This window comes from Numenius arquata, chromosome 11 (genome assembly GCF_964106895.1).
Source record: "Numenius arquata chromosome 11, bNumArq3.hap1.1, whole genome shotgun sequence".
NCBI lineage: Eukaryota > Metazoa > Chordata > Aves > Charadriiformes > Scolopacidae > Numenius > Numenius arquata.
Window position 1 is genome coordinate 14,282,561 of NC_133586.1, and position 26,843 is coordinate 14,309,403.

Below are 26,843 nucleotides of genomic sequence, written 5' to 3' on the forward strand. Positions count from 1 at the left end.
TGCATTTGGTTTTGCTCAGTGTTAAAATGTTATTGGTAATAAAAGTCAGAACTAAGGAGAGAGAAAAATTTAAATTTGATGTACGTAAAAGAATATTGAAATTGATGCAAATGTTTTATGGTCAATCAAAGTTGTAAGATTTAGGATCACTACATAAACTAGTGAAAAACATCTAAAAATAAAGAGTTGATATTTTCTATGTTAGAACTATCTAAATTTAATTGAATAAATGTAAATCTATTAGTAATGGAAGTGTGAATTGAAACCAACAAATCAGCAAAAAGAAGCTGACCTTACAGAAGGCATTTCTTCTGAAAATTAATTTTTAAAGGCATACAATAACAAATACAACCAGCTGTTTCACATCCACGCTACATATATCCTATATCTTGGCTCTTCTTGTGCATCTTCTAGTTCTTTCAGTTAGGCAGGGTTTTCTAACACACCTTACAGGAGCACACCTTAGATATCCAGGGATGTGGCTTCGTGTCATCTGGAAAAGAAATGTATCCATCTGGCTTAATGATTTTACAGTTTGAGGTAACAGGCAAGATTTTATTTTTAAAAAATAAGTTATTTTACAATACCTTTATAGAGTAATAAACTATAATTTTTGTAATGGAATGAGAATTTTCAACACCAACATGCTAGTGTTAAAATATATCACATATCTACTTCCAGAAGACTGTATACGTTATAATTGCTATACTACAAGAGGCAATATGGAACGCAAAACAGCTCAAGAGAACATAGGGTGTTCCTCAGAACTTTCCTCCTGAACAGCCTTCTCCTTCTTCCTCCTTTGTTGTTTTAAAGCAAAACGTTCCAGTGGATCAGGAGAAAGACTTCGTTTGCAAACACACTTTAAAAACTATATATATTTTCTTTCAACAGAAAGAATTCTACAAGAGCTGTAAACAGAAGTAATAGGAAGTTATACTAATAAGGCATTATATTTTAATTCTGTCATGGCTTATTAGAATTCCACAGAAAAGCACTCTGAATCATCAGGTTTTAGCTTCATGATTTCTTCTTATTTTATGTATGGTAATATTTACAACCTGAATTTTAAATATTACTTGTATTAGAAACACTGCTTAAAGAGATACATCTTTCACGAGTACATGAACATTGAGAAAGAAGCGCATGCTCATCTTTCCCAGTCTAATGGATATTTTCTGTATTTATTGTATTATCTATCGTCTTTCTGTCTATCTGTCTCACAGACAAAGAGAGATGCACATTTTCTGATGTCCACTATGTGGTCTTCTGGTTTTACGGTTTTATTTACTATTTAAAAACACCAAACAAAACCTATGAGTCATGATACTAGTAACTCAGAATGCTGATAGGATGTGACACAACATCTATTGCAGTTAAATTCTTATGGATTCATCTGTGCCTACATTGGAAGTTCCAGAAATTCTTTCTGGAGTAATTCCTAAGCACTAAGCACATTTTATAGGCAGTCGCTGAGCAGTACAGGCTATCAGTGCCTGCGATCAGTGTGCTGCCCTGACATTACATCCTCCTCCTGCTTCATGCATCATCATCATCAACAACCTCCAGCACTCTATTACTGAATCTGCCCTCCTTTACTGCTACCTATTTTCATGATGATGCAATACAGAAAAAGAAAATAATGCTTTTCTAGGGTGCTTGTTACTTGGAAACGTACTGAATATTTACTTCTACGTTCTGTCTGTGTACTGATCAACAGCCATATAGGTGACACAGCGCTGATTTAAATAACAAACTCTCCGGTGGATGGAACTTGGAGCTGGTAAGTGAATATTCAATAGAGCAATTATAACTTGCCTTATAACAAGATAGTCTCCATTATAGTGCTGTATTTTTAAGCACATTTTGGCTAATAAGAATCTGTTGTTCTTGACACGTGACCTCATTCTCATTTCTGTTTGCTGCAGTTCTGTCTCTAACAGAGTGTATTTCAGGGACAGTCAGAGATCCCTCACATTTCTGTGCCAAGGTCTCTCTAGGACAAGCAACTAAGCAAGACTGTGAAAAGTGCTCAGATTTTTACTATTATCTGTTACACACCCAGAATTACATTCTGTCCTGAAAAGTCAAAAAAATGAAGAGGGAAACATTGAATATGGGCTATGTTTTTGGTATGAAAGGATGGGAGAGATCATGAGCTGCAGAAGGGACCAGTTGACTCAGGGCAGAGACTGTCTGGCTACTGAAGGCCATAAGCATTTAGGGTTCTTAACACTTACACGGTTTTCATCCAGAAGATATAAAACACTCGCCTACAGCTTCCAACTCAATCTTCCATTAGGGAGGCTCAATTTCCCTCTATTACCAAGTGAAGTAATAGTCTATTGCCCAGTCTACTGCAATATCTCTGTTGGGGGAAATAAGAGGCAAGGGGCATCTGTGCCTACATTGTTTCTCGTGACTTCAGCCCAAATCTATTCCTTTTCCTCACAACAGCTGTACTTGCAGAACCCTCCTTAGTGGGATTGCACCACATATGAAGGCACCTCAAGTTGTCTCAAGTCCTCCTGCATTTCTCTTAGATTTTGACTGACAAAATTCAGAGCATTGTCAATCCCCTCAAAACCCATCTCAAGCAACTCCCTTGGGACAAGATAATCTGCCCTCTGGAGATGTGAATTTTCCACCATTTTTTATACAAGAAAACTTGGGTGAATAGCTCAGACCTAGAAGTCCAACTTGTACATCCACGTTCACTCAGCCTTTTTCTCAGTTTCTCTAAATGTGGAAAATTTGTCTGATAAAATGGAAAACACTCTGGGAATATTTATTTATATTAAAGGACTCTAAGGGTTAGTGAATTCTTTATGGGGGATTGATATGGTTAAAAACCAAGTTCTACCAAAAGCTGTTGCAATTCTTATCTGATTATTGTGTTCAAGGCCAGAGCAGAGACAAGTTTGAAAAGCCAAGTCTTCGCACGTCAAACAGAAGTAGTCCTCAGCATGTGGGGAAAATGGCAGTGATAAACCTACTATTAGGCATCTGGGAGAGAAGCCCAGCATCTCCTCTGTGTGTGGGCTAAAATAGACACAAGCCACTATCACAGCTAATGGCAGCTTGTAGGCACACGAAGGGAGCAACTAAAATCCATTTCACTTAGACAAGAAACTGCAGTCTGATATTTACTTGTGTCCATCACATGTGAAAAGTGTTTGCTGTGAATTATCCAAGAGAAAAGTGCAGGTTGAGGGGTTTCATTACGTATCTGAGAGTAGTTCAGATCTCTCATTGAACACAAGAAATCACAGGTAAATCTCAGATTGGTGTCTTGGGTAGTCAAATAGATTCCTGCTATTCATCTGAGTATATGCCTTTTTTTGCAATTGCTGGAGGCCCACATCCAGAGCAGTGAGAACATGTGCAGACACATAGAAAATGTGAAAGTAAAATAAGTGGAGTAAGCTTTATGTGATTTTAGAAAATTAAGATCACTTTGAAAATAACTCTCAGTCTCATGTCAAGGTTAGACACTGCACCTTTCACCATCAGAAACCACAATGCACAGATACATCTGTAATGGCTGCTCTGTAGCCCTCCCGATTCTGGTAGAGTTGTAATAAAGAACCCTTTCAAAGAATAGTTGGAATTCCTTGCAGGTATATTGTCATATTTTCACCTTTTCCTCATCAGAAGAGAGAATAAAATCAATATATTTCTTAACATCATTTCTGCACATGACAACGTATTGTATGCAAGTGAAGCGCAAAAGACTCTGCAAAACACACATATAAGACCTTTTCATAAAAACTTATAAATGAAGTTTGTAAGCTTGCCCAGACTTTGAGTATGTGTGAAAGAGATTCTAAAGTCACAGGTTTCACCAAACCAAATGCTGACCTCCCAGACACTCTCGAATTCCAAGATACGATTCAAAGTTAAAGCACCTGAGAAATACTAGAGAAAATCATAGCCCAGTGTCACATTATTGTTTCAACGTTTGCTACTAAAAGTAAGTGGTAAGTTTTAAGTAAATGTATTGTGTTACCAAATCTTTCCTTTCAAACAAGCACTTCTGTCAGAAGTGTCTTAATTTCTTATCACAGAATTTCATCCGCACAAGGAGCAATAAATAATTCATGTTCCCAGCTCTTTGTTGTGTGTCCCTGAACTGCACAGAGCTGGAAGGCTGACAGCTGTGTCAGGACAAGCACCAAAGATCTGACATGACAAGTGACTAACAAGTTTCTTTCAGTCTATAGTGAAAGAAGACAATGGCATAAAGTGCAAAAACGAAATCCTGAAACAAAATGAAACTGTTTCTTTCTCTTTACCTAAGTGTTTGCTATGAGCTTATTTCCGACCCATAACCTCTGGTCATTTTATAGTACTGCCCAACCCCCTTTACTCCTCACATTCGCCTGGCCATTTACGCCTGTCCACGGATCAATATGAGCAATTCTTGGAGAAATACGATGTCTCCATGACAACCAAGCCACAAATTCTCAGTGGAAAGCAGTGAGACCAGTAGTGAAATCTCCTGAGGTTTTCAGACCTATAAGACAAGATGTCTTAAAATGCAGGAATGGACAGAAACAAAAGCCAGAGTAATTCATTGTTTATTACTAGTTTAATGATGTCAGATGGACCGAATGGAACTCAGTTTTTAAGTTTAGATGCTTTATCAACATGTATTTTTGCCAATCAATATTCACCTCCTGACAGGCTTTTATTCTTTCCGTTACTTCACAGAGATATGCAGAGTGCACAATTGGATATTCAAGTTCCCGTCCAAACGTCTACACTCCACCACACAGAATTAATCTAAGATTAAAATTAATGTTACCTTTAAGGTACACTAATTCTCACCTAAACACTTTAGTGCCACCTTGTTTTAATTCTTTCTCACTTCAGAACAGATCAGAACTTGGACAATCCACATTTTGGCCCATAATCATTGCTGAAGGGACTACAGACAGTTTCTGGAGAAGGTGCCACACACCACAGATTGTAGGTGCGGTAAGGAATTAAATTTGGCTCCTCCCCCAGTAGATTATCCGTTTTTCTCTAAATCTCATGCTGGTTTCTGCCATACAGCATTGAGTTCCAGCCTATGTGGCTTTAAAATGAATACGGACTTACAATTCATTGGCTTCAATTATTCTAACATATACTGGTGTTCATTTCTGTGGAAAAGATGAAAATGGAACGTAGTTCAAATCAGGTATATGACAGCAGTTGAACTCCCAAGGAATCTTGGAGGAGTGGAGTGTGCTGAAATATAATCCCCCAGACATGGGTCCTATCTGGGTTCTGAGATGACTTAGGGGACCTGACATGGATTTCAGACTGCACCCTTTGACTGAAAATTAAATCTCAGCAGTGTTCCTTGGGGAAGGATCAGGGGACTGTTGGCAGCTGCCCCCTGTCAGCACAGGCTGCAAGATTTGGAAATCTCTTAACTAAGCTGACAGGCCGCAGAGACGATGAATCAAAAATATGATACACGGATCAGCACACAAAGATGCAAGAGGGTACACAGAAACCAGATAAAGCTGGGAAGGAAAATATCAAGTGAAGAAAGATGTTTAACTCTTTCACTAATAAGGACTACGTGCAGGTTACATATTATGGTGTACGTGGGTCAAGCTCATCGTTTGCTTAAAAGATCTTAGTATTTAGACGCACAGAATGTTGTTAATCAGCTGTGACTCAATACACTTTATATTTAACTGTTTCCCTTTGGGATTCATTTAATAAATTTCGTAGATGTTCCATAACGAGAAAGATAATGAAACTACATGAAGATAAATCTTTTAGTCACCAAAAAGAATGCATTTTATGGATGTTCTTGTATTTAGCTGAATCAATGTTAAGAGCCATTAAAATGAAATAATGATTGTGAGCTGGTTTAAAGAAAAGAATCAAGCTATTTAACGCTACCAATTTGCTCTCCTCCAGAGATACAGTGTTTGAATCTCCGCCGCTACACTCAACTGCAGTATATACAGTCCTTCTAATTTTTCATAATCTCATGCTACCTTCAAAGGGTCAGACATTGTACATATATTAAGTAAGCAGTCTAGTCCAAAACTAATTATAATGAACTAGTAGTGTCAGCTTTCTTTTTGGTCATAAAGCCTTTATCCTTTCTAAGACCTGAATTCTTGATGAAAGAGGAAAGGATAACAGCTCCACACTGTGACCCCTGGAGGTGACCATTAATTTGACATTGCAGCTGCTAAAAAGGAAACAGCATTACAATGTGCTTTTTTTACAGACCCAAAAGCTGTGTCAGATTTATCACTCGATACTTGGTGACTGTCTTTAAATGCCTCTCACCTGGACTCTCAGACTCTTCCAAGACACATCTGTCAGGCGTATCCTCCACATCTTGGAAGTTTGCCGAGTTTGAGCTCTTGTCATGCTTCAGCGCACTGACTGGAGCAATAAAGAATAAAAACAGGGGGAGGGAGAAATGTTATGTATACAGAAACAAACACTTTCTGATTTTCTGCATAGCTTTCAATGCTGAAGACATAATTTGTAAACACAAATATTAGATTGAAATAAAACAGAAACTCAAAGTGCTTACACGCAAGCATAGCACAGCTGGAAAATCTATAGACAAGAATTCATTCAGGGAGAAGTTTGAGGCATCGGCTTAAATGTGATCCCTTTGAAGTAAAAACACAGTTTTTTTCTTATAGAATCCAAAAATAATTTAAAAGCCATAAAAAGTGCTTGTCTGCCTTCTTTGGTGAAACAGTAAACATTAGAAAAGATCAATTAGGTGGTTTTGTAATTACTGGAATCATTCACCAGGGAGAGAAATGGTGTTCATTTTAAGATGAAAATATGTTGTATATAACAAGCTAGAATGAGTAATAAAATTAGTGATAATTCCAAAGTGCAGCAAAACCCAGACTGAGCTGCACTTTAGAGATTGCCAAATTTGATTTTTTCTTTTACTCAATTGCTAAAAACATTTTCATTTTAGAGCAGGAAAATATTTTCAGGGAAACAATTATTTGTCTATATATGACTTTTTAATTCACTTGGCTTTTTGAAGAAATCCCACATAAGTTTTCCTGAACAAAAGGGAGGTATTTCCCTTGTCAGTGTCCATCTCCCTCTCTTCTGCTCCATATCTCCATATGAAGCCACAAATACAGCTTGAATATGTTATAGAATAGCACAGTAAAGACTAGATCTCCATTTTTCGGTCCCATTAAAACTCTTAGTTGATCCCATTTCTTAGGAAACAGTGTTGACTAGAAAATATTTAATTTTCTCTAATATTTAGAAACCTAAGAGAAGTTCCATGCTTCCATGTGGACGGGGATGGCTATACACAATCTCAGTGTAGTTTTGTCCTGTTTTCAAAACAAGAAATTTGTTCCCTTATAACTTTTGATGGATTTTTTTCTTTTTTTCACCAAAAGAATATTTGCTGAAAGATTACTTAATTTAAACACCCATTTAAAATTTCCAAAATTATGAGTGAACCAACAAGGCCTCAGGCTATTATTCAGACAGGAAGGGCTCAAAAGACACATATTCCACTTCAGTGCTCTGCGCTTTCCATCGGTTTGCAGCTATTGATCCCAGGTCGCCAAAAGGTTCCATCATTCTCGACTCCTGCATCTACACAGAGTCTGCTTGAAGCAAATCAGGGCTTCAATACAATTGTGGAATTAGATCCTTGAAAATGCAATATTAAAACATAATAAATAATAAAATCCATAATAATAAAAAAAAGCCAGTAAATTTTGCCTAAAAAATCTACCTTGGATGGCAACTAACCAGTACCTAAAACCCTGCGCAGGCAGAGCAGGAACCCTGGTTAAATTTCAAAGCTTACAAAAAGCCAGTAGACTTGTATCAATGGTCAACTGATCCACATGAAGAGGAGTTTCAGTTCTTGTCTCTGCCACAGAACTGTTAACATGGTAGTCTGCATGAGGTGACTTGACACTGAAGAACAACTTACAATAAATAACAAATGTTCTTATTCACACGTGAAAACGCTATGATATGTCCAGGAATAAATGTCTTCAAAGATATCTGTGCTTTTCTCAGATTTTTACAACATTTAAATTATTTTCAAATTGAAGGCCAGGATTCTCACTTCAAAAAAGAAAAATTGAAAAATACAAGTGTGCATATTATATTTTTAAAAAAAAATTGTTTTCTGTCAAATTTATTAGAACATTCTTTCTAAAACAGTTCTTCCCATTAAGGAGACAGCTCCACTGTGCTGAGTGATAGATTGAGTCATTACAGCTGCATGGATTTAAGTCAGAAGTACCCTCAAGTAGAGCAATAGGAAAATTTCCACCAGAGCATACTGTGAAAAAAGGGAGAAAACAAAAAGTACAGCTATGCCTCTGCAGGGAAAGCGAAAAATCACAAGAGCTGTCCTCTCTAAAAACATAGCAGTGACCAAAAATTCAGTCAGCCTTTCAAAACGAACGGTGTATTTTCACCCAGTGAAGAGCTCTCATAGTGAACCAAGAAGGGGAGATGTATTCACAGCCCCAAGCATCAGTCCCAGTCAGGAGATGGCAGGTACTTCCCTTGCTGGAAGTCTGTGCCGTCACTGCTCTTCAGTGGGACTAGGACAAACCTGTTCAAGTGCTCGCCCTCTGTCCCAGACCATGTCAGCATAAAACATATCATTTAAACTAACCTGCTTGATTTAACAACAAAGCAGAGCTAAGCAGTGTTTTTAGGAAAGCTACCAGATTCAGGTGAGAAGTTACTCAGAACATAATGAGTAAAAAACAGCTAAAAGCAGGTCCACGCACACAGATGAGATACATCAGAAGGAAGGTGTGAAGCGAACAAGAAAGAAACCAAGACAGGCTGGCAAGATCATTGGACAAAGCAAGAAGGTCTCCAGATGATATGCTTGAGTAGAAACAGCAGATATTTGGGGAGATTTGGAAGAAGGTGGAGTCATTCAGAGCCAAGAAAGACAAAAAAGGGGAAAAAAGGGATCACAAGCAGAGCTGATACGGCCAACAAATGGCAGATAACAACAATGGAACACTCACACTAATAGTTGGTGGCAAGGAGCCATTAGGAACAGTTTAAAGGGAGTGGAAAGCGGGGATGGAATGCGGTTTTCACAGGGACAGAGAAGCAGATGTCTAGACAACTTGTGTAAAAAGAGCTGTCTGAGAACAAGGTTCAGCAGGAAAGAGTGAATGGAGAAAAGCACGTATTTCAGAAAACCAGGAGACAGGCTGGGGGCAGGTCCCTGCTGCAAGTGAGGGATGCCTATCTTAGCCCTGTCACCTACTCAGAAGTACACAGCCCCAGCCAAAGCTCAGGCAAAGAAAATTCACCGTACCCTAGTTTATGAATTACGTAATGAGTGTACGCAGCGAGCAGGAACGGGACCTTGGCAGAGACCTCCAGATCTTTCTTTTTTTAAATCATCACATGTTATATTCTCAATTTGAAGAGGAAGGTTCCTTAAAAATATCATAAAAGAACAAAGGGAACTGAAAAGTTAAAAATAAGGAAAGAACAGTCTGGCCCAAATAAAGAGTGGAAGTAAAAAATGGCATTATGTAATCATGAAAAAAATATTAAAAAAACCAACACTGACACCTACTTTGCTGTGTTTTCTCGTAGGGGAGTAGGATTTTATGTTCAAATGTCAATAGAGAAATTATTATTCTGAATTGCTTATACCTAGGATGCTGATGGAATTTAAGTTATTTAAACATAAACAGTGTGATCTTTATTCATTCTCAGGATACTCTGTCCTACTTTGGGTTTAAATGGACCTTAAAATTACTTTTGCTTCCATTTGAAAGCTAATTTGTGTAGCCAAAGTGATGTAAATGTCTGGAGTATAAACAAGCCCCAAATCTGTAAGTCAGAGAAAAAGTTAAGAAAGAACAACTTCTGATGTTATGACTCCAATGATATTTTCTTTCTATTCAGTGCAATCTAATTTCAATTATTACATGGATGGTAGAAATTACCTTTGTTAGCATGGAAGTAAGGTAAAAGGAAGGATTTCATTGAGGCAAATGACCTTGATCTTAGCATATAAAAATGACATAAATCTTCATTGTACAGGATCAATCTTGAGAATTGTGGTAATTTTTTCTTGTACATCTTAATAAGCTCTTAAAAGTTGTTTACTGAACTTGCTATCCATTCTCTCACATTATTGAATCAGAAAAAAACATAAAAAAATAGTCTAAATAGGAATTTAGACTAGCAAAAGAACATCTTAAGATCATAGTATTCAAAGAAACAAAAATAAAAACGAATGATTTCCAAAAAGAGATGACAGACCGATCTGCGATCAGTCTATGAAAGAACTGTTAAATGATAAGCTGTTCTTTGTGAATATACACTAATTACAGCAACAACTCATCACTACCATTTGTTTCTACACGTTCTGTTTAAACTCTGAAAAGCCACATTCCACTCTGGAAATATCACACACCAAAGAGTAAATAACCTGGTCTGCATACTAATTTTCAGAGGGCAGACACATTGGAGAAAGAAGTTTGCATAACACAGGTGAAGAAACCAGCTAGTGTTTTCCGATAAGATGCCTCTGTTATTGATAAGGTGGATTAGTAACTTAAAGACAGTCTGTCTGCAGAGAAAACAAAAACTTATTCTTCATTCAAAAATAGCAAAACAAAAACTATTTTTCAATCCAAAATTTTAGGCAAGATAGGCTATAGGCAATAAATATATTTAAGGTCCAATACAGACCACAAAGCAACCTAATTTAAATAAAACTCCATGAAAAAAGCTGTAAAGGAAAATAAAATGCTGGTATATTTTTTTTTCACAAATGGATGAAACAATCATGCTGCAATGCTGCTTCTGGGATGTATGGGATCTAGAGGCACTTACTGTGTTACACCTAAAAAGCTTGATGGAGAGCTGAGCAAGAAACACTTTGAGTACTATTTTAAAAAGCACATTTCATAGATACCATAAAAAGCACAAGAGCTGTACTTGCTGAGACCAAGTATCATCAGCGTAAGAGTGCAATACAATACAGTAATACCTCACCAGAAATTTCTACTAAACTCCAGTTTGAAACCCAGGGAATTACGAAATATATATATTTTTTTTTTTACGTGTAATAACTGACAGTAGATTTTTGTTCCACAAACTTCTCCAGCTTTCCCTTAAACACGTAGAGTTTTTGCATCCTTAACATCCTACACTCTAACTTGCCTTAACATGGCAAGCTCCATTGTTTTACTACATTGATGGGCATCTTCTTCTGTTCGTTTGCGCATGTCCTTATTAGCTTAACGTGAAACTTGTTCTTGATTGAGAAACGGCACGTGTAAGAGCCCTGCACACTCACTCCGTGATGCTTGTGATTGAACAGTCCTCTCTTTTATCCTCTTACAACCATCTCTTTTGTAGGTTGAGGGTTACTATCCTACTTAGCTTTCCCCATGTATTTTGATGTCAACCTGAAAGGATACTATTGTTTCACTAATATTGAAAGAAACGCAGGAAACATTCATGAAATGGCAAGTGAAATATTAGCAGCACTCACACTCACCACAATCATCTAAAACCAGAGAAAGCAGTAACCCCAGCTGGTGTGGAGCACCCACCCTGCCGCTCGGGTGCCAGCACTCTCCCATGCAGGGAGGCAGAGAGGCTCAGACAGAGGACGTGCCCCTGATGCCACCAGCGCCAAGTACAGCACCAGGAGGACTTCACAGGTTTTACAGGTGATAATCCCGTGCACAGACCCTGGTGTGGGGTTTGCCTTTGTTGCCACCTCATGAACATCACTGACTTGTGCTCAGCTTGTGATCCAGATTCTTTTCTGAGAAACTGTTACCTTGCTATTTCTTCCCCATCCTGTCTCTTTGCAGAAGATTAATCCTACCTCAGTCTAGATCCTTGCTCTCATCCTTATTGAATTGAACCCTTTTTTTTTTTTTTTCAGACCATTTCTCAGGCCATATAAACCACTAATTCATCTCACTGACAGAAGACATCAGTTGCTGGTCATTTCATAATTTTTAGTGTCATTTAAAAAAAACTGCACCGATGTATGTAGTTGTCATTTAATTGAGAATGGCTGGTTATTATCTTCTGATGATTAAATATCACACTCGCTCAGTTTTCATTACATTTTAATTTTAAAGAGAGATTAAGAAATTAACCTGGAGAAACACATTATTATTCTAAAGTGAATGCTGCAGCATATGGAAGTCGGAACTGTCCTTGAAGTAAGACAGAATTGAAGAAGTCAAACTGGAAGCTACAGTAACTTAAATCCATGACACTGAATGCAGAAGTAGGGACTAATATTACACTGCAGAGCTCAGTTTGCAGAAATACTGACCCGTGCACCTGGGGAAGCCAGAGCTTGCTCTCGCACTGTGAAGTCACAGGCAAATGGAGCTCATTCCACTCACTATGTGAATTGCAACTAAAGAACATTTTTCCTTCTGTAAGTGTGAAATTTCTTTTAAAGTTTTTATGTATTTTAAGTAAAAAACTCCCGGAACTCTATTCATACTCCCTCCCCATATCTATGAGGACAGCATTACTCCAGACAGGAAACCAGAAATTTTCAGTGATTCTTTTCCCAATATACCTTCAAGTTTTATTCACCCAGAGGGACTTCCCTACTTCTCTCAACTAAAATATAATGGATGTAACAAATTATGCTCTCAAAGGACATCCCATTTTTGTTTCATTAGTGCAATGAAACATTCACTCAATTTTAAAGCAGTTGTCTTGATCTTAGTTGTGATTTATATCAGAATCTCTCCATGTATTCTATGTAGTATATATAATAAAACACCTAACTAGTTAAATTTGTCTCAGTGGGTTCAGCTGCAAGAAATAAAATACTTTCCCATAAAATCCCATACAACGTTTACTGCACAGCTCTGAAGCATATGCCTCTGTTAAACTTAGGAGGATTTAAAAAAGGAAAATGTAACCCCAAACTGCCTTTAATTAATTCTTCTATCATTATACACTGCTTTTTCTTCTCAATATATCTCTGGCTAGAAAGCCCAAATTTTTGTCCCTAAATGTGTGGTAATGCATATTTTAACCAAATGCTACAAGACTGAATTATGTGATTACATTTGAGCAACGTTTTTTATCCCTCTCATTATTTTTTTTCAACCAGTAATTATGAGGCAATAGAAAAACAATTTTTAAAGGAATTAGTAAAGAAGGTCAAATTTCAGTTCTGTAGTTACCAGAAAATTAGTTTCTTTTTTTAATTAAAGTATATAATATCTCCTTACCTGTCCAATTTTGTAAAAATATATAGCAAAATCCCACCTGGTTTCTGCACATTAGATCAATGGCATGGGAGGGTACGTACTGCAGATATGACTGCGTATCAGTGTATCAGTAGCTTCTATAAAAACAACAAATGAAGAAATACTTCCTATTTTTTAAATCGCATTATTGACAGCATTGACATTATTATTTTCATGGCAGCAATTGATTTGGTATTCAAGTCTGAAATCATTAATCAGGGAATTTTCACAGAATTCTGGTTCAGTCCATTGCTACAGAGGAATTCTAGCTGTGGATTGCCTCAATTTGCTTTTAAAACCAAAATGAAACAAAAGTGTGCAGCGCGGTTATGACACGGACATATCCCTGTGCATAATGTGAATGTTACAGCTTGCATACTCTCCCCTTCTCTCGATCAAAGCTGTCCAAATAGCTTAATCCATGGGAAAAAAATATACACAGAGTCTCTTTATTAACCTCTTCTGGCCAGATTATTGTTATTATTTTGCATTATGGCCTTGAAGATGTATTACTGATAGGGAGGTAAAGCCAACTGCTGCCCAGCATGACTCTGCTGAATGGCTGCTGTATGAAAGTGGAAGTGCTTATTTCCAAGACATTTCTGTGATGCTCCCCACTGTTAAAATGTTATCTGACTTTAGAAGATTTTCAGTTCAATTGTAAGCAATAAGTAAACGCAGGCAGTACAGTACTGTATACTGAAGAGTTTCACTAGCTGGTCAAACAGGCATTATTCCAAGAAACTAATGTTGTATAGGACTGCTTCCTGGTGGCTGAGACCTCTGATTGGCAAAAGACAGTGGACTTTTCAGTCAGCAAGCTAGTTACCCATGGATGTGGCTCAAGGCTGACACACAGATTGACTGGTTCACACTAATTTACTTCACACAGATTCCATTTATCTCCTAGAAGATCCCCTGGCAGCAGCTTATAATGGCATATCCTAGGATGCCTGCCTGCATGAGTTTTTAAAGCGGCAGAGCTTGATGAATCTAAGTCCAGAAAACAGTTCACAGATTGAGGACTAGGTGCAATCAAAAAACATCAAGTAGCACAGCTGGGACTTGCTAGCTTGCTTGACTGGTTTGAGCAGCTGAGCATTAACTACGCTTTCTTTCCTGCTGGCAGCCCTGTGTCACTAGAACAAATCGGAGCACTACCCAACAGAAAAAGAGAAAGAAAGAGAAAAAGAGAAAGAAAGAGAAAAAGAGAAAGAGAAAAAGAAAGGAAAAGGAAAAGGAAAAGGAAAAGGAAAAGGAAAAGGAAAAGGAAAAGGAAAAGGAAAAGGAAAAGGAAAAGGAAAAGGAAAAGGAAAAGGAAAAGGAAAAGGAAAAGGAAAAGGAAAAGGAAAAGGAAAAGGAAAAGGAAAAAAAAGGAAAAGGAAAAGATCTGAGGAGAGGAGATTATTACATTGTATGGATACTATTAGATGCAGGAAAAACTCATCAGAACATTTAATCTTTATACAACTCCAGGATTATTAAGCTAAATAATGCCCTGATTAGCAAGTTTTGAGGCTAGGAACCTGGACAATTTCTTTTGGTCATGCTAACAGTTCCCAGGAAAAAGACCGGAATAAAACTAAAGCTGTTGCCATTTCTTTCCTATTGAAAACTATATTCAATCTAGTAATACGTGCACAATGAAAAATAGTTACCAATATGCTGGGTTTTATGTTATAACAAGGTGAGGTACAGGTCAAATGTAATTCCGCACGTCCAAAGAGAACAACAGACTTCAATAGGTGCAAGCTTATAAATTGTAGTTTTAAAAGGACTGAAAATACAATCTTACACTATAGCTCTCCAAATTCAGATAGACAGAGACTATTCTTTAAACTCCTTCTCAGAAAGGCAGCAAAAATTAATATTATTAGATAATAACATTTGACAGCAAATGTATTGCGGGAGATCCAAAGCACATTTAGTACTTAGGAGGTTAAAGACTCAGCTGTAGTGCTAGTTGATGAAAAAGTAGGATTAAGGCTTTAGTATGAGTCTTGACATGATCATGTTGTCTGCCTGCTGTCTTAAGCTTCGAAAAACAGCTGGGATCATCTTCTTATAAGCTCCAACTCAAAGATGTTTAAGCAGTTCCCAATCCAATTAAACAGAGGTAAATATAAGGAAGGGCCCTACTGAGCCCAATCATCTTTTTTTTTTAATGAAAAACAGCATAATTGCAGGTTACACAACTCCCTAATCTCACTTTAAACCTAACAGACTGCTGCCTTATAGTGCACATGGCAGGCCCAGTTACCCCAAGCATTCTGTATTGCTGTGCTTAATTTTTGATCATTATCCTTTATTATGTTACTTGTAATCCTAAAAGCCTATGACCGTGTCCAGATATTTGGCAAGGATTGTACCTGGATACACAGGGATTCTTCTTCTAAGAGTAATGGATTAATTGGATAGCACTGTATGACTAGTAGATGGTTTGCAGTGAAACTGCTGTGCGGTTTTTAATTTGTGAAGTCCACTTCCTTCTCCTCCTCTCCCCAGCTTTAAACAAATTGCCTTTTTGAATGTTAGCAGGGCTGCTGTAGTAACCTATCTATTCTCACCATTAACATGACAGCACTATAGAAATAACACTGCCCAACAGAGTAGGCTGCTTACTAGAATCTTCTTCATAAAAATTAATAGAAGATATGGAAATTCTATTTTTCAGGTGGAAATGCATGTTCAATTTAAAAGTGGCGATCTTGTGCACATGACCCAATCATAGTATTATTACTTAAAGGCTTAGAGCACTAGGCCACTTACTTTTCATACACAGTCAAGAGATTTTTGAGGTGTGCATATGTGATCATATTGTGCCAAGGTATGTATTTTTTAAATGCTTACAGTTAATACCATAAAACAAAAAATCCCCATATATAATCCTCCTACTTTGTCCTATAAATATGCACAAGGACATTCTCCAAGGATGTAAAAGCAAAATCTCATCAGGGACTACTTCAAATACAGGCTCCTCATGTCTGTAAGAGCAAGAAGGAAATTTAAATGATCAGGAGTGAACTGTTTGCAGTAGCCGTGTTACATTATGCATGATTCTTGGCTGCACAGGATTTAATTAATGATTTCCAGTTACATGGTTAAGATTTGTAGTGAACTGGTGTGTAGGGCAGCCAACTAGCATCTGACAAACATATAATTTTGCATTTTTTTCCCAAACACCAGCTACTAGGAGTTGCTGTCCCTTTTTTGTGTAGCTGGAAATCTATTTTGTATATATGGATGATGATTTTGGGCTGTGTTACAAAAGCATGAATCTAGATTAATTTTAAGGTGGCTACTTTCCTGATGCAATTGACAACAAAATCTGGACTTTGCTATTCTATGAATTAATAAGCAATATTTGTTGATATATATAACTATCAGAAAGGTGCATTGTTGAACTGATGGATGATACATAATTATATTGGTAATGAATGTGGACTATCTGTTTCAGTTACTACAAACCATACACAGGTTTGGGAAACAGACTCTCCCCTTTAAGCACCACAGGATGTATCTCCAGAAAACGAATGTGGCACTCCCTCAAATGAGTAGATAAGCAAGAAGCTGTGAAGTACTTAGTGGGTAAAAGATGACCCCTGTCTAATACTGCACCTTCACTCCATTCACCTACCCTCAACTTTATTCTTGAGGTCACCAGCAAGATGTATCTGTAAGTGGACAAAAGAGCCTGGACACTCCACTTTGAGATGTGTAATGAACAATAAGACAGACACTACACGTGCTTCCAAGAAGATGGCATCTAAGGAGGTGACTGACAAGCATCTCTGTGGTTCATAGGCTGTGTGAAACCACATGTGGAGGAACTAAAAAGCACTGTTCCAAAAAATGCAGATGATCTGCTGTTGATCAGTCAAACATGGTACAAGACCATCTTCTTACTGGAGTTAAGCTCCATGGGGGGATGAAGAGCCAAAGAGTAACACAAATGTGAGCTCTTCCATGCTCTCTTTGTGCATTCAAGTGCTAAATGACAGCATGAGGCAGAAACAATCTAGATGGAGAAGTGGCAGGATTTTTTAAAACATCAAATTTACTGCACTTTGCTTAAATAAGGTCGGTCAAATGTAACAGGAGCATGCTGCTCACTGCTGCAAAACTTAAAAGTTTGCAATCAGTGTTGGTACTGCCCACTTTCAGCATAAGACTCAAGTCTTCACTGGTATGAGTTTGATTTGTTTTTTTTTAAAAAAAGTTTTATTTAAGTTCTTTTTCACTTGTTTTTTTTTTAAGTCCTAGTCTTTTTGAGTGTTGAGCTTTTATTCCTCATGAAGACATAATTTTCTCTGGGTTTCTTTTGCTTTTAGTAAAAGTTGATGCTTTCATATTATCACTTTCCTATAAGAACTGGGACTTTCAGAAAAGAAACACACAGGGTACCGTAAGATTTGCCATAAAATTATGAAGGCTGGTGAAACAACATTACATTCACTGGCTGTATTATTGTGGTAGCCAAGTCACTGGTCAGAATTTGATTTTTCATTGATGTCTGATCATTAGTTTCTTGTTAATTCTGAAAGGAAAGATTTATATTGCTTTTTGAAATATATCTAGTCAAAAGCGTCTGGAATATCTATATTTAGGTATTCTAATCTACCTGTTCTAGGGTGTTACTTATTTGTGCACATCTGTATTCCAATTTACACATAGAAAAGGTAGGCATACACTGACTATTTGGAAATGATCCAGTCCTCAACAAGAAATTCCATATGGAAGAGTTCTACCTGTCTCCTGCAGGTACTTCAAATTGTATTGTTTGTATTCTTCTCCTTTACTGGTTGATTTGTTTCTGTTCCTATATGCTTTCAACTACCAGCTTGTCTGCACTATCAGAGGTGAATCTAGGGACAGTCATATATATCCCTCTACATATAGAAGGATAAAAACAAGTTTAGTGTTTTAGGAAACAAAACTGCCAGTTCAGGAGATCACTGAAGGTTGCACTCCAGCTCGTAAGATGAGTGAAGTGGAAAGGCCAAAAGGGCCCCACACAAAAAAGGTACAAATGTGCAGCAAGACCTTGACTGCAGTTTCGAAAGCACAGTGCAACTGCTGTAGCATAATTAACAAAGAACACAGCATTCTTGTAAAATAAATCACAGGATGATTTAGTGTCCTGCTCAGGGCACTAAGTTAATCTCTGTGTTAACTTGGTGCAAGTTTTGTAAAAAGCAATAGAGCTGCTCTTGATTTACCACAACCTGAGTTTGGCCAAGGTGGCTGAGATGAAGCAAGCAGTGTAGAAATTCTAACTGATATGTAAAAAAGATTAGAACAGATATTTTAGAAGTCAACTTTCCATAACTATGTTCAAAAGAGCAGAAGTTCACTTTCACCAGAATATAACTGGCACTCTGGAATCTGCCTTATCTTTTCCAAAACAATCCAAATAAACTCTTGGCTCCAAAATAAAGCCTCAGCCTTCTTAGTCCAATGATTTGAGACTACACAGCTGTAACACAACAGTATACCTGATTTCAATGACTGTTAAATGCACTGAAGCTCACAGGCACCCAGTCTTTGCACATCCTTTATCACAGCCAAATGACAAATGCAGTGAGCTTTGAGATATAAACTGCTCCCGTAGCCCAGTGCTTCTTCCAGAGAGGAACAGCCCGTCTCTGCCAAGAGAACTCCACTTTACAGTTTTGCATTGCTACAGAATTGCAAGAATTTTTGTCAGTACGCGAAAGCATATCTACAGTGCATGTGGCCTATTGGACTTCAAGAGTATGTGAACAGATTTGCTGTTTGTGTAAGGCATTTGGTACCTACGTTTGCTAATTGTTAATTGTTAATAGTTAACTTAGAGACACACTTTGTTCCTAGAAAAAACTGAAAGGCTAAAGAACAGATTAAAATAATTCTATCACTGTGAAGAGTTAAATTCAGGTTTACAAAATTAGGATCACAGCAGTATTACCATATTGTATTATTATAAAACACAATATCCCTATCTGACACTTTTATAGTTGCATTCATGGCTGCCACTTCAGGCCCCATCCCAAGGGAATCACTCAGAGCTACAGGAAAGTGAAAATGTGGTTTAGAAGAACCAACCACTTGGTTTGTTTTAGTTCATGAAGACAGCTATTGAGTGCAAATGAATAGTCAGGGCTCACTGTCCTTGTTGTCTTATTTTTTATACTTACAATGCCACCCACGAAAGAGCAGATTTTTAAAAAATAGTTTCTTTGGGACTGCACACTCTTTTGGATGTACGTTCATTTTCTTTTCTCTACTTTTCACTTAAGAAGTTTCACTTAATGCTCAATGTAAAGACAACAGAGGAATTGTCCTTTCTCTTTCTTCATTTAGTTCTAGCACTTAACCCTACTTAACAATAGACATAATGATGGATACATGTAAAGACATGTCAATCTATGAGCAGTTAAATGTTTGTTAGAAGAGGAAGATAAAATTTTTTTCACTAATCTATTTAGTACTGTTCTCTATGTGCTTTTCTTCTCATTTAATCTCTGGAGTATTATTGTACTTAGCTTTTGACTTCTAACTAGTAGTCTTGCTTTCTTTCATCCAAGAAATGGCATGCCATTCTCCACATTTCTCCAATCTAAATTTTAGAACCTTTGAAACGATTTTATGATACTACGAAACATATCCTTGATCTCTTCTGCACACACACCTCCTGCAAAGTATCTTTCATGGACACATAACATTCATAACATGCAGGAGGAGGAATGATGTGCCTTTTTTCACTTTGTAAAGTACACTGGGATGTGTGCTAGGGTGTTGTGCAAGTATTAAGATAGAAGGTGTTTCTCACAATGTTACTTACAGTGAATATTTAATGTACCATGACTATAACAGAATTTGTGTAATAATAAAGGCTGGAGGAGGACCTGGGGTTAACTCACATATAACAGTACGTAGAGATGTCTCTAAAAGATTCAGAAGGAATATTGAGAAATCTCAACACAGCTCGTCTATACTATAAATAGATTACTTGTTTGGGAGCATGGTGTGCACTTAAAAGCAAACAAAACTTATGTGTAAAATTACAGAATACGTACAAGATACAGGTATTACTTATGAACAAGAGAAACTCTGTACTTCAAACTCTGCACAGGGCTAAGTACTAGCCTCTAACGTTAGCCTGCATTTCATTAATATCCAATAGCTTTGTTGAATTTTCAGTTAAAAAAAAACCACCCAAAAAACCTTAATGTGCCATCAAGACAGCTATAAAGAGTACAATACTGTTCTTAAAGCTAAGGAATTTGTTAAAAAGGCTAGTACGTTATCTTATAACTCCTCCCACAACAACTGGACTCCCAGCTTCCCATATTTAGAAGAAAACACCTCATTCCAACCAAACGTTATGTACACCTTGACATCTTACCAGTACACAATTGTTTTTCTCAGCTACTAGAAATACCAAAAAAAGAATGGCTGATAACCTTACTAAGTAATGATTTATGACAGAGCTGAACTTATAGAGACAATTGACTACTGGTATTTTAAATGCTAAAAATAAACTATTCACAACAATTTGAGTATCTCTATGGATACTGATGTTCAGATTTTTTGCATAATTTTAATTTAGTGCCTACCTCTAATGTACTTCTCTCAGTTTATGTATATATGGTTGGCCGTATTTCAGACATGTATACATTCTGTAACTTAAAGAATATGTATTATACACCAAAATTTAACAAACCATAAATTTACTACAATATTACTAGATGAAATCCATTTCTATGAAAGCTGTATATTCACAATATATTGTTGGAAGTATATATTCCATTAATACTTCACTGTGCTTATAAACGTTAACATAGGTTATTTGTTTATTACTGTGTCAAGGTTATTCATCATATGCAGTGTCAGAAAGCACAAGCTGACATCTCATATTGTCTGCTTCAAGGGCAAGACCAATGTGACCTTTGGCTCCTTCTTTTAAAAAGGATGAAATCATTCCAGAGGAATAATGCTGAACGGCACAGCTCCCTTTAAGAATCAATCTGCCATTTATGGTTTCCAATTTTCCATACTGTAGTGTGGCTTGTTCAGATCTGATGGCTAATTTTCTCTTCAAAGTTTAGTGTTCTAAAATTCCAAAAATATTTCTGTTAATGTCATGTCATTTCTGCTTCCTATTTATTTGCCATAGAACAAAAATTTCAAATTGTCTTTGTTAAATTCTTTGTTAATTTTGCCAGAGTCCTTTGTGATTCTGTTTGGGACTGACATCATGCTGGCCAATGATTTCCTAGATCTAGATCACATCTATAATCAGAAAATATTTTAAAAATATTTTGGACTCTCAGTGTTTTTCTTTCCAGAATCTGTAATAATCTCAAAAAAACCTATCTTTGTATTTATTGGCTTTTCTTGCTTTGCAGTTCTTATAAGTTATCCTATATTAAACTGATACAGGTGTGCAGCTGAAGGGGGAGATAGAGTTACTACTAAAAATATATTGAATATATAAATAGTGAAAATGAATATATTCAAAAGAATGGGAGTGGTAAAAATGAGAGGTCATCTGTTAACTATGAAGCTCTACCTCTAGCTGTCTCAGTACCATGACAGTGGAAAGTAGATGCACAATTCGAAGCATGAATTAGATGTGAAGCTACGTGTGTTACTTCAGAGGGATGACAAGGTGTACGTGTGGTTGTGAAGCATACATGCATTTGCAGAGGCAACTCTTCGAACTTCATCAACCTCAAAGTGAGTACATTTTTGGAGAGAGAGGGATGAGATTCACGTGAATTGGTAATTATATTATCTGTGCATGATACTGATTTCACTATAAAATTCAGCCAAGGAGAATGCAGCACTCTTTGACCTAGCTGATAAAAGGTCAGAAAGCAATTTTGAATAATAAATGAGACCTGCTGACCTCATGACCCAAGTCTGGCAGGGTCAGCAGCAGCCCTCTCACCAGATGCTGATGGCAGATATACAGACGCAGACAGCTCAACTAATGAGCTTCCTGGATAAGGGTTTTAGATCCAGCGACATTTAAGTGCTATGCAGCATATAAAATAAACTTACAAATAATCTGCACCATAAAAAATTAAAGTGATGTTTACAGTGAGGTGTAATATGACATACTTTGTAACCCTCACTACAACGATTATTTTACTGCTTCTCCTAGATGGCCTTTAACCACAAAATATAATACCTGACTAGCATTTCCTTTAAGGTCTTTTCACGTTTATATGGTTCCCATTCAGCGGATGTACTTTGAAAAGATATACTTTGATAGCACATTTGTTTGGCGTCTCATTTAATACAAGTCAACAAAAATAATTTTTAAGATAAGTTTAAATTTATTTTATTTAAATTCAAGCTAACATATTCCTTCCCCAGTGAGTAAAAGACAAGCCTAAAGCATGCAAGGCCAAGAACAATTTTCTCCTGATCGCTTCATCAACAGTTCCACTCAGAAAGAGTTACAAAGTAGGTGTCTGATGAAGAAGAGAGGGCAGCATACTAGAACTCATTCTCTCACCACCGTTCAAGTTCACCGTGCAAACGGCCTAGGGTCACTACTCCTTTCCAGACCTTGGAAACCCTGAGTTTTGACTTCACCCTGGGTGCTGGGCCTGAGCTCCACAAACTACCATCTCATCCCCCAGGTATGCTACAGCTGCTTGGATGAATTTGCAGGAATATATCTACATGTTTGCTTATGTTCTGCATGAACGTAAGGCCAAATTTCTAAATACCATTGTTGGAGGTTTTTTGAAATCTGCTTCATAAGGAAAGATAACCTCCTGGGTTCTCCTGATGTCTAAAAACTCCACCATGAATACAATTAGCTACGGGAACTACAAAAGCTATAGGAGCTTTTCTATGTCTTTTTAAAGTCGCTATAGTTACTTTTATGGAGGATGTCCTTTACACACTGAAATCTTGATAGAGGCTACATTAAAAACTCTACAGAAAAGTTATTGTGCTCTATTCAATTCTGTATTACTTCGCATTAGTTAATTTTAACTTGCATAGCAACTGGTGTTTAAGAACTCGGAAACTTTGAATATTTGGTGGAGATGGAGGAAAAAACCTTGCCCCATTTCATTGAAGGGGAGTCTGAGGCATTAGGTATCATGAAGAAACATTTTCTTTTAAGCTTTTTAAAGATTCAACCTTTCAGTTTAACTGCATGTCTGCATGTTCTGGAACTATGAGAAAGGATAAAGAAGAATGAATAGTTGATTTACTTTTTGAAATAAATTAGAATTCTGTATACTTTTGCAACATTCTTTCCTGTTTATTACCTCTTTAAACTAACCAACTGTTTAAATTACACTTAGACAGAAGCCCCTTAATTTTTCTTGCCTATCTTTAAGCTCTCTTCTGTACATGCCATATCTTTTCAGAGACAGTCAACAGAAAAGAACATGACCTCCCCAAAAGGCCCCACAATCAATGTACATAATAACTTTGCAATATTTGCAGTGTTATTTACATTCTCTTATACCTTCACAGTGTATTAGCTCATCTGTACACTGTACACCTGTACAACTTTTGACCGACATGTTACCCCTGACATTTATAGATGGAATTTACCTCCACAGGGGTGACTGGCATACCACTAGGGAGAGCGCATCTGTATCCTTCTGAGCCAGGGGCTGCCAGGAGCCATTTAGATCTTTTTAATCAGTGCTGATTAAGGCAAGTCAGATGACTACCCTCAAATTTATCACTGCCTCTAAAGACCTTGTAGCAGCCAATAGCTAGGGTGGCTACTGCAAAGAATTGTCTTGACCACATGTCCTCCCTCTGCACTTGTGAGGACTTTGCAAGGGGAATTACACACTGCCTCTACATAATCTATCCCAATTTTTCACTGAGTCAAGTGTGTGCCTGGAATACAATTTTGGGAGTTCAGTACTGCGTGTAGATACCAATTAAACTCATTGTTAGTGAACCCAGCTTCTAAGTCTTAGTGCATTCATTTAGGGAACCAGTAACAGTAACCAGCTCCTGCGCTCCCAGCCTGCATGCAATTGAAATGAAATTTGATCATAAATAGATTAGGTTATAAAAGTTGCTCAAAAGTCTGCCTCTAGCTTTGCTTCATTTATTTAAGACAGCAGTAGCCTCCACAAGGGAAAGAATTTCTTACTGCATCCAGTGCATCAGTAAAATGTACTCAGTCTTGCTTTGATTTCTTTCCTGCCACTAGATAATATGTGCATTTTTATGAGTCTGCTAGATTTCCTTAAAACATTACAGCCACTCTGCTTTACAATCAACATGAGCTCTATAATGGGCAACCAGTCTCTAATATACAGTTGTGCTCCTAATTTAATCCCTTCCCCGCTCCCATCTCCTGAACAGTGCCTTGGTATTCCAAAGGCAAATCTCTCTTCCAAAAGGAATATACCTGGGATCTTTAGAAAATATCATAAAAGGAAAAAACCCTGCCAGACTATTTTATGTTGCTCTATTTTACAGCTATGAGAGTACAAGTCATTTTGGAAGTCAACAAAGAGTTGTTCACAATAGCTTCATACCTATTTTCCCCCAACAAGACCCTACAAAGCTGTGCACCAGCAGAAGCTTCTGCCTAGCAGAGTAAATCTTCCATTACATAAATCAGCAGGGCTTATGCTAATTGCTTACTGGTAAAACAGTGTGAAGCAGAAGGGTGTGGTCTGGAATTCACAGTTTTGAGATATGTCTCTTAACCAACACCTGAAAATGCTTTAATCAGAGAGAGAGGAGGAGCTTAAGAGATTCACTTAGTGGGATCACCTATAAGTACAAATTCTATTTGGCTTTGCTCAGCAAGAATAAGAGATGTGCTTTATTTATAAAGATTACTCTTTTTTAAAAAAGATTTTTTTTATAAATAAAGACATTTATTATTCTGCACATTTATGCAGTGACACAGACAATGAGAATTGTCCCAGTATATGTATATTTTACTACATCCACCAAAGGATCCATTTTCAGCATTACTTCTGTGCTCTAAATGAGGAATGTGTAAATTAGTACTGTCCACTAAAAATCAACATGCTTTCCAGAGTGTACAATATTTATTCTTCTTACCCTGGAACAGCGTATTCCCAAAAGCAATTAAACATGCCTTACACTCTTCTTCTCCTACTGAAACCACTAAAGAGGAAAGTGAAAAATGAATTCTTCATTTTGGTAAGTTTTATCTAACTTTGCACCGAATTGAAGTCTTAGTTGCCAGTTTTTAGCACAATTATGCTTGATAGGAGCCACATTCATACATCCCAGAACAGATTCTGAGATCCACAGCTTTTATTTTCTATTAAGAAGTCAATTCATATGCCATTTCCCCCCGAAAAGATTATGTTTGACTTTGATGCTGAATGCGTACTACAGTTTTCAAGTTGCATGGACTCATCAGCTGAAATTTTCTAAGTAGAACTTGCACTTTATCATAGTGATAAAAATACTGCAATAATTTTTTATTTTATTTCATAGGAATAGTTTCTCTGCTCATAAACTCCAAGATGTCTAACAATCTAAAACACAAGGCTTTTTTTTACATGCATTCCTTATTAGGACTTTTACTACAACACATTAAATGCTGTTTTGTCAAAAATCATCATACTTTCTCAATCATTAAACTGCACTTAATGACAGTCTTCTCTTTCAGATTTTGTAAGACCGTAAGTTGTCAGTGCTAAAAATGTATAAGCTAGACAATTTCCTGTGGAGTTTGTGTGCAACTATGAAAACTCTTCTGCCTCCCCATATTTTACATATTTGTCCCCATAACCAACTTTTAACCTTTATCAACCTTGAAGTCCTTTTTATACTGTATCAGGAGTGAAGCTCATTTGCAGACAGCTGCAACATGAGTTTCCTCACCCTGCCCTGCCATTGACCTACAACCTGATCTAAAAGAACCACCTTCTTTCAGAGTGAGAAGTTATTCATTTGCCGTAATAGCTCTATTTTGGGCCTCCTCAGCAAAAACAGACAATTGTGCCGAAATAGCATCAGGTTCTGTGATAGAGCCCTAGTTTTATATATACTAAAAAACCGCTTAGTACTGGCTCACAAATCAGAGGCAAGAAAATTTATATTTAAAAACCAGCTTAATATGTACTTTGCTAAAAAAAAAAGTATTAGAAATTTATATTTCTTGTTCATACAGGTTCACTTTAATTTTATTTTTTATACTATACAGCGTATTCATTGAGTAAAATGTAGTTTTCTAGTAGTCCGTTGTACACAGGGCAGCCTTCAAATGTTACCATTGCCAGAGAATAAATAAAAAAAGGGATAATCAGGGACTATGGAATAATAATTGGAAATAAATAAAATGTTTCTGATGAAAACAATTAGTCACAAGCATTACAAGTTGAAATTCAGTTCAGTGTTAAAGAGACAGTTTAGAAGCACATGGTACATTTATCACAGCTCCACAGACAAGTTATTGAGCTGTCTGTGAAAAACAGAGCCAAACAGGAAAGCTTTCAGCAGAAAGCAGTAGTTGAGGTCCTTGATTGATAGAGTTAGATGATGCAAAGCTGTCTGATGGCCTTTCTGCAAAATAAAGTGAAGGAACTCAAGGTCTTTCATGACGATCTC

General features: G+C 37.0%; 1 protein-coding gene across 1 annotated transcript in view; it reads right to left on the reverse strand.

Annotated features, from left to right (window-relative positions):
• Positions 1-437: 437 nt before the first annotated feature.
• Positions 438-26,843, reverse strand: part of WDR72 (WD repeat domain 72) — a 108,942-nt gene continuing 82,536 nt past the window's right edge. Inside the window, exons 19-20 of the mRNA XM_074155870.1 lie at positions 6,304-6,402; positions 438-493 (exon numbers count right to left, since the gene is read on the reverse strand). Coding sequence (XP_074011971.1) covers positions 438-493; positions 6,304-6,402 — 155 coding nt within the window. The remainder of the gene's footprint in view (positions 494-6,303; positions 6,403-26,843) is intronic.